The sequence below is a fragment of the Ictalurus furcatus genome, chromosome 27 (genome assembly GCF_023375685.1).
Source record: "Ictalurus furcatus strain D&B chromosome 27, Billie_1.0, whole genome shotgun sequence".
Taxonomy (NCBI): Eukaryota; Metazoa; Chordata; class Actinopteri; order Siluriformes; family Ictaluridae; genus Ictalurus; species Ictalurus furcatus.
Genome location: NC_071281.1, coordinates 10,139,337 through 10,152,461, shown reverse-complemented (window position 1 = coordinate 10,152,461; position 13,125 = coordinate 10,139,337). Strand labels below are relative to the sequence as shown.

Below are 13,125 nucleotides of genomic sequence, written 5' to 3'. Positions count from 1 at the left end.
CATTAAATGCAGCATATTTTGCATCTAAAAAAAACTCACACGTGTTCATGTTGAGCAAAAATGTCTGAAATAAATAGCAATGCTCTAAAGACAATATATCAAACTTACAGTGTGATTCATAAATAAACTATATACTAATCCTGCATGGTCCAAGTCCAGGACAGTTTCGTGATTTCCCTGCTCAAAAATCACCGAAGGAAACGCACAGAAATCACCAAACTGAACTGCAGCAGAAATGAACATCCTAACAACTCCCATGTCCATAAAATAAACAGAACACAAAGAGCTTGTCCTTATTTGGATGGAAAAAGCAAACGACACACGCACTGAACATTTCTACATTGCACTCATTCCAGAATGCCATCGAAACACATATGTGCCAGCTAACAAAAGTGGCATGGCGTTCACACGTCGAGTATGATGAATCGCTTGACATTCTGTGGAACCAGAACCTCTGGACCTTAAATGACCACTGATGATGTTAATCATCTATCTATGAGGCTGAGTGGACTTTAGGAAACGAGCCATGCTGGGCTCAGGGCTCAGGAGATGGAGCAGGGCTGAGCCTCACCTGGGCAGAAACACAGGCTTCTGGGAGAGCTGCTCCCTCAGCTCCGGGGACGCCGAGTCCGCGTTCACGTAACTCTCGACGTAATCCTGCCAACGCTGCAAGAAATCAGCAGCAGAAAACGTTTGTGTGAGTTTCTCGAATTTCAAGCAAATCATTAAAAAAAATTTTAAAAATAATAATAATCAAAGCATTGCCATTATGAAGCAGTGTACCTCAAACTCCATGGGCTCATCAGAGTTCTCCTCCTCCGTGTCCAGCAGCTCTACAGCCAGCTGTACACTCCCCTTGCTCTTCTGGAACAGTAGCTGTGGTGAAACACATACACCACCGGTCAAAAGTTTGTGGACACGTTCCTGAAATATTTCTCATGATCTTAAACACCTTTTGATCTGAAGGTGCATCATAAAATGTTTGAAAAACAAAAATATAATCATGCTGACATTCATTTCCTTCATTAGAAAACTAACATTATATTTACAAAAAAAATATTTATTTTAAACGGATGACTTGGAGCAAAATATTCTGAAAAGCAGCCAATAAGAGTCCAGCGTAGGTGGATATTTGATGACTATTATTCTAAAATGTGGGGAAAAATTAAAATAGAGAATGAGTGTTTCTAAACTTTCGGTAGTGTATGCGTGTCATTATCGAAAATAATATGCAAACTTAACTGCCACAAAGAACCATCTTCAAACTAAAAAAGCAAAATTAAATTAAACCATGTTCGCACACTATGGATATATGTATTTAGACTGGGGGAGAAAACCAGAGTACCCAGAAAACACACATAGCATGGGAAGAAAATACAAACTCTGCACACACCGGGCAGAGTCAGGAATCGAACACCACGGACAATTTGGAAATGCCAATCAGCCTACAAATGCATGACTTTAGACTGGGAAAGGAAACTGGAGTACTCTGAGGAAACCCCCAGAGCACAGGGATAACATGCAAACTCTGCACACACAGGGAGGAGGCGGGATTCGAACACCCAACCCAGGGAGGTGCGAGGCAAACATGCTAACCACTAAGCGAGCAACCCTAGAACACCTAGAAAACGAAAGTGTTTGTTTTGCAAAAGTCATCAAGGATCAGGGATTTTTCTTCCTCTGGCTGTTGAACCTATTAGTCTCCCAAGCAACTATGAATAAAATAAATAAATAAAATAAAATAAAAATAAAATCAAATAAAATACCTGGACATGAAATTTACTTGTCCCGAGTTAACGACTGATCCACTCCCAATTACAAAATCGTGTTGCAAGGTCAAACAAATTTACTTGAACAGCTTCCGCCGAAAAAAAAAATCCTCTACATTCATCTTCTTGCGATCCTTATTAAATCCAAGGTCTCCCTTCTGAATTAAGCACAGTGTGATGGCTGAATGGAATGAGCTGTCCATTTTCTTGAGCGAGTCAGTGACAGGTTCAAGAAAATGTCATCTCTTTCAAGTGAGAATACCTTGAAGCAATTCTCCTCTGCCATTAGCTGTTCGGCTTTCCGCTGGTAGCTCGCCTCAGCGCTGGTCCTGGATGACTGAGTGGATGTGGTGCCACCTGTTGCTTTATTGGAACATTCAGTGAGGTAAAGATCTGTCACCTGAACACAGATCTCGTCACTCACTATGTGCTGGAGCTGAAAAGAGGGGGGACCAAAAGGACTAAATTAAGGGCAACTGGCATTTTGTGAGATATAATCTTAGTTTCAGTTTAATAACAGATATATATTTTATATATAAGGGTTTTTTTTTTAGGCTGACTGACATAAATTAGGTACACTTGGCTTTTTAGGTGCACTTGCTGCCATTATAGTATAAGAAGAATGATCTCTATAGTGCTGAATAAGAGCTCAATGAAGAAGAAAAACTGCACCGCAATGCAAATTTTAAAGCAAAATAATCCAGCTCTAGGTTTTTTTTGTGTCAAGCCAAATTAATGAAGACAATTAATAGTTAATTAATAGTCAACTTGTGCAGATTACTAAAAGAATGATAGAATCAGATTCAGTCCCTTACCTGCCTGACGATGCTCTGTATGAGCTTGTCCATGGTGAAGGCGATGTAGGCGTGGATGGTGAACATCTCCCTCAGCTGGTCCTCATACTGAGAGGTCTCCATATTGCCATCCAGAAGGTTGCGCACCATCTCCAGAAAGGCGGAGTAGTAGTCCTCGACGTCAATATCCACTAAAACAGAGTGAACAGGACACACAAAAAAAATAAAACATTTCTACAACACTCATTTTAACATTAACCAAAACACACGCTTGGACAGCAGGACAGGAGTGTCCACTTGCCCAATGGGCTAGTTAATAAATTCATGATTTGTCCACCCCGGCTTGAGGCCACATGTTATAATGGTTCTAACGAGGCTGGACTTACGGGGCTCCCTCAGGCGCAGCTGGACAGCTGGACTGTCATTCTTCTCTCTCTTGAGCCCTAGCACATTGCGCTCCCACTCCCTCTCCCTGGTCTCCTCCTCGATCTGTTTCTCAGCCTGGTTGTAGATGCGCAGCAGCCTGGAGCACAGCATGTGGTGCAGCCGCAGGAAGACGTACCAGTTGTTGTTGACGTAGAAGAGGTTGTAGGCCTCGTCGCAAGTGCTCAGCTTCTGCTGCGCCGGCGTCGTGTGGCTGAACAGCAGCTTGGATTTGGGCTGAGTTGTACCGTTAGGCTTCTTTGCTCCATCTTCATCAGGATCGGGCTCCTCTTCTTCCTCCTCCTCCTCCACGTCAGACAGCTCGCCGCGCCGGGCGAATAGCATGTCAGGGATGAAGTGGTAGATGACCTGCTTGATCTTATACTTGTCGTCCTTGTGGATGCCGGACTGCCTCTTGACGTGGTGGATGATGAGGGCAGCTGCGTCTTCCAGGATCTGACCATCTTCATAAGGCAGAGTCATGTGAGGGCCCGATGGAGAGGAGCCGTTGTCATCTGATGCCTCCTGCCGCTGCACAGAATTGTAAAGTGTACATAATAAAGTTAATAAATTAGCCAGAGGGAAAAAAAATCCCTTAACGACTCAGCATTCTATCTGTAAAACTTGGTGCTAACTCCAGTCTTCACTTGTCGAACTTGTCTTTGAGCTCACGATCTCCTGACAACAGTACAAACACTTTTCTGCTGTGCCGTTCAGGAGCCCACATTTCATGCCTATGCTTCAGGGCTTAAGAGAACACTGACAACTGTTCACAAATTTCATAACCGGACATGAGCCATCTTCTTTAGAATCGGTATAATGTCTTTTTTTTTTTTCTTTCATATTAGCACAAGATACAGTTCTCAATGCTGTCAGCCACTGAAGGTCCCCACTCATTTTAACCATGAATAAATAAAAAGATACAGCTTTAACTATCGATTAGTGAACCACAGATTTCCGCTATTTAAATTATATTTTGATCACGAGTTGTACAGAAATATTAGAATTGAAGTATTCAGGATGATTTGATTATTTTTTTCTAGAACAGCGTGACTAGGCTTGGACATTACTTCAGCTTTATGGAAAATAACAGGTTTATATTAATGTGCTTCTTGTGATACATTATCGTTTCAATAATAACAGCACATTCAGGAGGACTTATGGTGGACCCTTCATAGAATCGAAGCTTAATAATAAACAGATAAAATGTTATTTAACTGTTATGGAAGGAGTCTCCAGTGTCAGCACTTTTTAACAACCAGTAAGTTTTAAGCCTTAAGTCTTCTTTGTCTGTTGTCTCACAGGCATCCCACAACACATATACACATTACATACACACGCACAAACACACACACACACATATATAGAAATGGTTAAAAACTACAAAGTGTCATTCATTAGTAAATAAAAAAATAATAATTGTTGGCAAATTAATAGTGGAATAATAATAAACTTTGGGGTGATAACAGTAAATCCTCTCACATGAGGCTGGATCACATCAGCCTCTCGTTGATTATTTTCCCATTACAGCACAAACCAGCAAGTTTTATTACTTACTTAATCTAATGTATTTCCTTAACCACTCGCCGAAGAGCCAAGTACAATTTAAAGAAAAATTAAACATAATACAAGAACAATTTCACACCTGGTCTAAATTTCAAATGTGCAAGACTCTTGACTGGTTCTCATTTGCCAAACAGATTCTATCTCAGTGGGAATCTCCTGGAAAAATAGGACTAAACGAAATATTTTCAGGTACAGATGTACTGTAACTCACTCTTGGTGGCTTAACGGTTCAACCTTACGATTTTTATTAACCTCAATAATGCCTCCAATTCATTTCATCCATTTTCTTATTTTCCAGGTGCTGTCCAAGACAGGAAAACTAATTTGTGATTTTCCAGATCTTCCAGGGCACATAAGAATCCTGCACTGTACAGCTATCCACATATATTTACTTAAAAATAAAGAAAGAAATAATAAAATAAAATAAAAACAAGGTTATAAAAAGTGACAGGATTTGTCTTACCTCATCATACTGAGTCTCGATCTCGTTGAGCAATGTCTTGGAGCGGAACACTTTCGTGTCGTTCTGTTTGAAGTTAATACCCTGGTGGTCCAATGACTTGAGGTAATACTTCTCATTCTGTTCCCTCCAGATCTTGTTAAAGCCTCTTTGAGCCTCGCGCCACTCTTCATCTTTCATTTTGAGTCTGAAAACACAGTTAGAGCATCCGTGCCCATTACATAACTCAAACAAGAAGAGAAAATACTTATTTGAATCAAAGTTGCGCATGTCAAAAGTAATTTTTATGAGAACATTTGGGACAGGTTAGACAGATTAAGGAATGCTTTCGTCTTTACTTTAACCTTTTGTGAAATGTACTACATCTGACTGGTTATTTTAAGTCGTGTACCTCAAGCTTACCTTTTCAGAACAATCGGTACAGAGACTGCAGGGTTTCTCTTGAGACCATCAATGATGTCTGCAGCTTTGTCCCCATATATCCTCTGAATGGCTTTGCGGTGAATGACCTCCGAGGAGCCTCCCATGGTGTTGTCCAACCTGAATTTGGCCTGTTCTTCTGCTGACATCCGCGAGAGTTTCTTCTGAACGGTCTCCAAAACACGGATAGTGGCCAGGTTTGTCTCTATCACCACATCGAGCTGCCAAGAAAGAAACGCATAGTAAGTAAGGTAATTCGATAAAACAAATAGAATGAAACCGAGTTTTGTGTGCTCTCTTACCTCAAAGCGCTCGTCCTCACATCTGTATATGTGCTCTTCGTACTGTGTCTTTTTGGAGCTGACAAAAGTGGAGTCCTCAGACCAAGACGGGAAAGACACCCACGTGTCATTCAGAACCTGAAAAATGAACCTGATTAAAATGCTGCGTTATCTAGTTTAGTTATCTAGTGATACAGTTTCGAGATCGACCGATAGTGGATTTTACAGATATCGATAACCAAGTTGGACAGCACCTGCAGATTTATAATTGCTACTGAATGAAAACATAACACTCAAATAAAAAAACATGGCTAAACTTTATTACAAAAATAAACAGTACTTAATATACCATGAAAACATACTGTACTTTTTAAAATTAAATAAATATTAAAAATATAGTGAATATTTAATAAGTATTAAAGTAAATAAAAGATATACATCCAAACTGAAGCAAAAAGTAACACTCCAAATATATATATATTTTAAATAAACATTTTTTTAGCGACATCCAAAATGAATAATAAAAACAACAACAACAACAACAACAACAAAACACTCCAGTGTTAAAAAAAAACAAAAAACAAAAAAAACAGAACACCACACAGTCAGAGAGTTTTTATTTTGCCTCTAGAGGCTGCTCTCGTGCTGTATAATGTCAGAGGACCCTTCTACGCCGCTCCAGCAACCGGGAAAAACTATCGGTGTGGATTTTTGTAGATACCTGATAGTTCCCGCAATCAGTCGAACTCTAATATAGTTACCTACTTCATTCATCTAGTATGGTTACTGATCGTCACCAAAACCACATTATTTCTTTATGCAAATCCTTAACAACAAGCCAACATGAGTATTCAGTCCCTCCAGGATTTTATGCACACAGAAATCAGCGCAAAATCACGCAAACCCCACAATATATGGAGGAGCGTGCAATTTTTCAAAATCACAGCAGATTTTCTTCAGATTTGTGCCAATACGCGTCGTGATGTGTCATTCGGCTAAATCCCTTTTCGATTCATGTGCATCGAACATTTACTCTCATTTACCAACAATCATCACTGTGAAACAATTTAATGCAACTGCAAATTCCACAAAAAACTACAAATGATAAATAAAAAAAAAAAAGCCACAGCAAAATCAAGCATTTCTGGCCGCAACAATAAATGTCTATTGCAGAAAGCATGTCACTGTAATGGAAGAACCCATAGATCAGTCACTTACCTCTTTACAGAGTGGAGATCTTCCTGTGCATTTGGGCTGCTGGAAGCTCTTAGGCAGAGCTCTGTAACTGAAACCCAGTCTCTTGCAGGAAGAATAATCAATCTCCATAGCAATGCCCTCCGTAGCACGCTCTTTGGGAAAGCTCTCCATTTGGGCACACTCTTTGTAGCCCAGAAAATTCTTGAACCAAGTAAACAGCTCTGGGAATTTCCTGAGAGAAATAATTATTGAAAAATATGAAGTTAGAAATGGAATCTAAGGTATTCTACCAAAAAATACTAAATAAATAAATAAATAAATAAATAAATAAATAAATCACACCTCATTACTCAGTACCTTGTACAGCTAAAGAGCCATGTTTGGGCCCCTTAGCACAGATGTTAGAGACATTTTTCCTGACCAGTCTGAACATTAATATATAAATTCACCTAAAAGGACTTAATCATACAATCTAGGAATTTATTACCAATACTGGTATTGGTCCTATATTGTGCTCATTTACTCAAACTTGTATTTAAAAAAAAAAAAATTTAATTGCACCAATACCAACACAGAATAACCAATAACATGATTTTATTTGGTGTAAACTTAGTTTATGTTGCCAAGCTAATGAACAATGACGTGACAGCAATTTGGACATATTTCATGATAAATCATCAAAGCAGACTGTGAGTTATGAAAATATAAAGGGAAAATACTTTGGCATCTTCCTACAATACAACAAGTAAACTGATAAAACATCTTACCATGTTTAAACAGCATATTTAAAAGCGAACAGGAGAATGGCCAACATGCGTGTGCAGAGCATTATCGGTGATCAAGGTCATTTAAATGAGTGTACGATGCTGAGAATTGCACGGACACAAAGGCATTCGTAAGCAGGAGGCAGTGAAGTGCAGAGAAAACGCAACACTTGAGTACTTCAGTTGTGCGACCACCATGAACCGCCCGCTTCCTGTCAACAGGGTCCACACTTTTTTTTTTAATTTGTGAACTCATGAGAGATTTATACTAAGTAGGATACTCATACCAACAAAATATACGTCTATGTATGTATATAGTTAAGGTTATTTTAACTCTGAGTTACTCAGCTGTATACTTGGACTGAATCACATACTGCAGAGAACGATACCATTTGTAATTTAATAAGGGTAAATATAATCATTACACTTTGTATCCAATTAAATCAAGAACAAAAGTGATTAATCACTCAGGGCGAACAGAGCGGTCTGGCTTCAAAAGCAGTCACTCCACGGAGACTGCTCTGCTTTCCGTCAGTGAAGCCTTACGACTAGCAAAATTAACCTAAAGATCATTGGTCCTCATCCTACTCGACCTCTCTGCTGCCTTCGACACTGTGAATCATCAGATCCTCCGGTCAACTCTCTCCAGTCTAGGCATCACCGGAACGGCTCTGCACTGCGTGGAATCCTATGTCTCAAGCAGATCCTTCAAGGTATCATGGAGAGGAGGGGTATCTGAAACTCAGCAACTCCCTGCTGGGGTTCCCCAGGGGTCAGTTCTGGGTCCACTGCTCTTTTCTATTAATACTACATCTCTGGGGCCTGTGATTGAGTCTCATGGCTTCTCAAAATCAGTGATTTTGTGAAAATTTTCAGTGAAAATCTATGACAGCCAGCTCTATTTGTCCTTCCACCCAAAGATCCATCCATCTCAGCACGCATCTCTGCCTGCCTGTCTGACATCTCGGACTGGATGAGGGAACGCCACCTCATGCTTAACTTGGCAAAACCGGAGCTTCTCATCATCCCTGCCTTAGCCTCAATCAACCACAACCTCACTGTACAGCTAGGCTTAAGCACACTCAAGCCAACCAGGACAGCCAGAAAAATTGGGATGACTTTCGATGATCACTTGAAGTTTACAGACCACATTTCAACAACTGCACGGTCCTGTAGGTTCATTCTGTACAACATCAAGAAAATCAGACCCTATCTCACTGAACAGGCCACACAGCTACTAGTCCAGGCTCTTGTTATCTCAAAACTAGACTACTGCAACGCACTACTCCCAGGTCTCCCAGCCAGCTCCATCAAACCCCATTAGATGATTCAGAATGCAGCAGCATGCCTTGTTTTCAATCAGCCCAAAAGAACCAGTGTCACACCCCTCCTCATCTCCCTCCACTGACTTCCAGTAGCTGCCTGCATCAAATTCAAGGCCTTGATGCACACTCTCCTTAAGGTTTATGTCCCCTCGCGCAACCTGCAATCGGTTAACGACCGACGCCTGGTAGTGCCTACTCAGTGAGGCATGAGGTCCCTTACCAGAACATTCAAACTGACTGTCCCTCAGTGGAGGAATCAACTTCCAACCTCAATCCGGACCACAGAATCGGTCACTATCTTCAAAAAACAGCTAAAGACCCACCTCTTCCGTGAACACCTAACTAACCCCTAACTTCCTAACTCGAGCAGAAACTTGTATTGTTCCCCGCTTGATATATCGCTTTGCTTGAATTTCCTCATTTGTAAGAGGCTTTGGATTAAAGCGTCTGCTACATGAATAAATGTAAATCCATAAACTTCATAATGCAGTAGACATCTTATGATACATATTATAAAACAGCTGTTCACTGGTGCATGAACATCAGACTTACCCTAAGAAAGGTAGCACCAGCTGCACTAGTTCTGCTCTCGAGATCACCTCTTGATTGAAGATCACTAAACAACGCAGGAAATTGTCATAGGCCTCTGTGCTTCTTAGTGCTTTCCTCACCTGGGGTAAATAACCATTAAGCAATCATTTTATGTCTTCATGTGTATTGTGTTGTCTGTGTTCAAAGCAGACATTACAGATTGCAGTAGCAAGGGTGGACAAAGCAGTAGCCCAGGACAATGTTCATGATAAAATGATGTTTGACAGGAGGACTAATTAGAGTGCACAGATCACATAATCAGGAACAGGCAGGTGTGTGAAAATGCTAATGAAAATTGTTGAAAACCCAGAGTTAAAACGAATAATACACAGTCTCATCATAGTTAAATGTGCAAGAACAAAACGGCTCATCTCAAAGCTGTAAAATGTTTAAAAAACAAAAACAAAAAAGTTTGCCGATGACTTGTCAAAAGGCACAAAACATGATATGCTACTTTAGAAACTGTGACAGTGTACATGTTGTATGAAAGGAGAAAAGCATGGAACAGGCTCCTAGTGGTCTGCAACACATATACTGTTAAGGCACTGCCATCTACTTTGTTGCATGTCTAACCATGTTTTTGCTCAGAGTCACTGATCAGAAGGTCAGGGGTTTAACCCCCGACATCGCCAAGCTTGGCGCCCATGAGCAAGGCCCTAAACCCTCTCTGCTCGAGGGGTGCCATATCAGGCGGACACTGCACTCTGACCCCAACTTCCTGACAAACTGCGAAGAAAAGAATTTCACTGTTCTGTAATGAATATGTGACAAAGACGACTTCTCTTCATATAAGGACAATGATCATATACGAATTTGTTTCGTTTAGTCTGTATTAAAGCACTTAATTAGCTCACCTTATTAATATATTACATTACCGACCAGTAATTGACCTGCAGCAACCAAAACATAAGAGAGGAAGCACCCTGGAGCTTCCACTTGCCTTGTGGGCTAGCTAACGATTTGTCAACTCCCGGCAAAATGGCTATTTTGGCATTTCAATAGACTGACAATCATGGCAATAGACTTACCTTTTCAAAAAACAAAGATTCAGTGCCGATTCCAAATTTGCTGCCTTCAGCCACTGGGTGTTCTTTCCCCATAAACTTTGGCTTCTTCTGTTAATAATAAAAAGTAAGTAAAGTTACAGTTTGGCAAACAAAACTTTATAGTAAAGTGTCCTTAACTGCAAATAAGGACGACGCCTTCACTGAAATCCAAAAATAATGTGTTTAAGTGTCATAACATCACCTTTAAAGGGGGAGTAGCACCAGGCCCAGAGTGTCTGCGAATCTGGCAGCCATTCTGGTTGAATCTCTGCTTGTTGTTGTTGAGCTGTGGCCTCTTCAAAACACCGCTGGGATCCATGCGCACAGACTCTGGCTTATCTGTGCTCGTTTTGCCCAATAGCTACCCAAAAGAGTGCATTTTTAAATTACCAGCCACACTCGTGCAATCATTAAAGGGTCAAGTTCCTATTATGCAAACTGCTTACCACAGAACTGTTGGCATCTGGCAGGAACTGTCCGAACTCTGATAACAGATCCTCCTGGTTCTTGAAAAGCCTGGCTACTTGAGCATACACTTCCTGCTCAGTAAGAGCCGGAGTGTAGTTCCCACCTGCTTCCTTTGCATTCCGCTGCTCTTTCTGAACAAATACCATTCCTTTCAATTAGACTTTAATCTAGCAGAACAGCTGATTAGTAGCAAAGCTCAACAGGTTTGTCATCTAAAAAAATCAATACTAGTAATTTATTTAATTTAGTCATTTTTAGATGATCTACATGTCTATAAAAATGTATATGGTGATACCAGACAGCTTTCAGCAAAATCATCTTTCAATTACAATGGATGAGATATTATCTTCATTCAAAAGAGCCAACATCACTTGCACTAAGAAACCAAAATGTTCTCCCCCCGCCATTTGCATTTCAAGGCTGTTCCTTATCTTCTCCATCTATCCTCTCACCTGGTACGTGTGCAGAATCTCCAGAAATGCTTTGTAGATATCTGGTTGGCCTTGAAAGCGGTTTTTGATCTTGTTGACATAGTTGATGGCGTGATTGAACTCCACAGGCTGGTTGTTCTGCAGCGGAGGAGCGCTGGCAGGTGTGCTGCTCACCGGCGTGTGAGACTGGACCGAGGGGGAGCGGGGCGAGGCGTAGGATGGGATGGACGGATTGTGCTGGCTGGTTGGGGTCAGAGCAGGAGACTGCATGGGCTGCAAGGAACATGAAGGGTGTATGTAAACTTGCTGCTTAAGAAACTGTGTTTCGATAGATCAAAATGGCTGCCATTCATAATGGTGTGTGAAACATCTTCACCTCAAACCTTGATGTTATATTTCAAATTCAGTGTGGGGGAAAAAAAAGTACTTATTTCACTGTCCAAATAGATATCACCACACAAAGTCACATAACCAGCCACTATACTGTTAAACACTCCTAACGGTACCTTGCTGATCTTGGCAGGTGTGGGCTGGCTGGGCATGGGGAGAGCAGTGGTGCTTGTGGGGGCTGAAGTCTGGCTCTGGTGCTGAGCCTGCTGCGTTATGGGGATGTTCTGCACTGAAACGCCATGCGGCGTGATGTGATGGATCTGGCCTGGGGTCGTTACATTCACCATGTTGTTAGTCTGCACTTCTATCTTGTAGCCAGGGGGCAGGAAGGTATTGAAGCCCATGATGAGGTCTGGATGGCCCTTAAACAGCTGCGACACTCTGTTAATCACGCCTGGTGTATCGATGCTGGAAACACAGATCCACGCGATACACGTCAATAACACGCAGTACTTTGGCATGCACAGTAATTACTTAAGGAGTGCTCGCTGTAAAGCATGGCACAAACATATTATTAATAATATGGTGCTATAATACTGATATTAAACATTAATCATTAATTATTTCTCTTTTTTTACGTTTACAGGATTATAATTTTCTCATACTGGATAAAACAATTGATATAGTCTGATGTAGCAGATTCACAAAAAAATAAAATAAAGTTAAAAAAAGTGCCTACACACAACAGAAAACACAATCTCTGACTATGCAAATTGAAAATGGCACATTCCCCTGCTGCATGTGGCATGACGGGCTCTTATCTGATATGAAAGGAATAAAACACACCACAATGTGCTGCGACAAGAAAATAATCAACGGATGGGTGGTGTGAAGAGACAGTCGCTGTTTCCAACGCAAAGTTGAATATTTTCCAATAACAACATGACCCAAAGTGGGTTAATCCTCTTATACCACAGCTATTCACAGCTCCCTTCGCCTGCCTCTCTTATTCACGCTCTCTCTAAGTTAAAAAAAAAAGACAGACTTTCCAAGTGTTAGAAAAGTTACTGCTTTACTCTGACTACTTAAAAAAAAAAGCGCTGACACTGCTGATTCTTTCCAAGAATGCTAAATAAACATCTTCTCACAGAAAGCTTTTTACACATTTTTCACCTGTTTATGCAGAGCATCTGCCATACAATTCCCTGTGACCCGTTACCATGGAGACAATAAGATATTAGAAAAAGTGCATTAATAATC

General features: G+C 40.8%; 1 protein-coding gene and 1 non-coding gene across 3 annotated transcripts in view; one reads left to right on the top strand and one right to left on the bottom strand.

The window, feature by feature from the left end:
- LOC128602840 (paired amphipathic helix protein Sin3a-like) overlaps nucleotides 1-13,125 on the bottom strand; it is a 32,851-nt gene that overhangs the window by 9,229 nt on the left and 10,497 nt on the right. For both annotated transcript variants that reach the window (XM_053616908.1, XM_053616909.1), the window contains exons 5-19: nucleotides 12,042-12,333; nucleotides 11,557-11,808; nucleotides 11,083-11,235; nucleotides 10,839-10,997; nucleotides 10,619-10,705; nucleotides 9,552-9,670; nucleotides 6,932-7,142; nucleotides 5,735-5,851; nucleotides 5,415-5,653; nucleotides 5,016-5,199; nucleotides 2,950-3,517; nucleotides 2,585-2,754; nucleotides 2,032-2,205; nucleotides 784-876; nucleotides 572-666 (exon numbers count right to left, since the gene is read on the bottom strand). In XM_053616908.1, the coding sequence (XP_053472883.1) occupies nucleotides 572-666; nucleotides 784-876; nucleotides 2,032-2,205; nucleotides 2,585-2,754; nucleotides 2,950-3,517; nucleotides 5,016-5,199; nucleotides 5,415-5,653; nucleotides 5,735-5,851; nucleotides 6,932-7,142; nucleotides 9,552-9,670; nucleotides 10,619-10,705; nucleotides 10,839-10,997; nucleotides 11,083-11,235; nucleotides 11,557-11,808; nucleotides 12,042-12,333 (2,913 nt within the window). The remainder of the gene's footprint in view (nucleotides 1-571; nucleotides 667-783; nucleotides 877-2,031; nucleotides 2,206-2,584; nucleotides 2,755-2,949; nucleotides 3,518-5,015; nucleotides 5,200-5,414; nucleotides 5,654-5,734; nucleotides 5,852-6,931; nucleotides 7,143-9,551; nucleotides 9,671-10,618; nucleotides 10,706-10,838; nucleotides 10,998-11,082; nucleotides 11,236-11,556; nucleotides 11,809-12,041; nucleotides 12,334-13,125) is intronic.
- LOC128603176 (U6atac minor spliceosomal RNA) lies at nucleotides 10,067-10,174 on the top strand. Its single transcript, XR_008384994.1, has one exon. It is a non-coding gene; the product is annotated as a U6atac minor spliceosomal RNA (small nuclear RNA).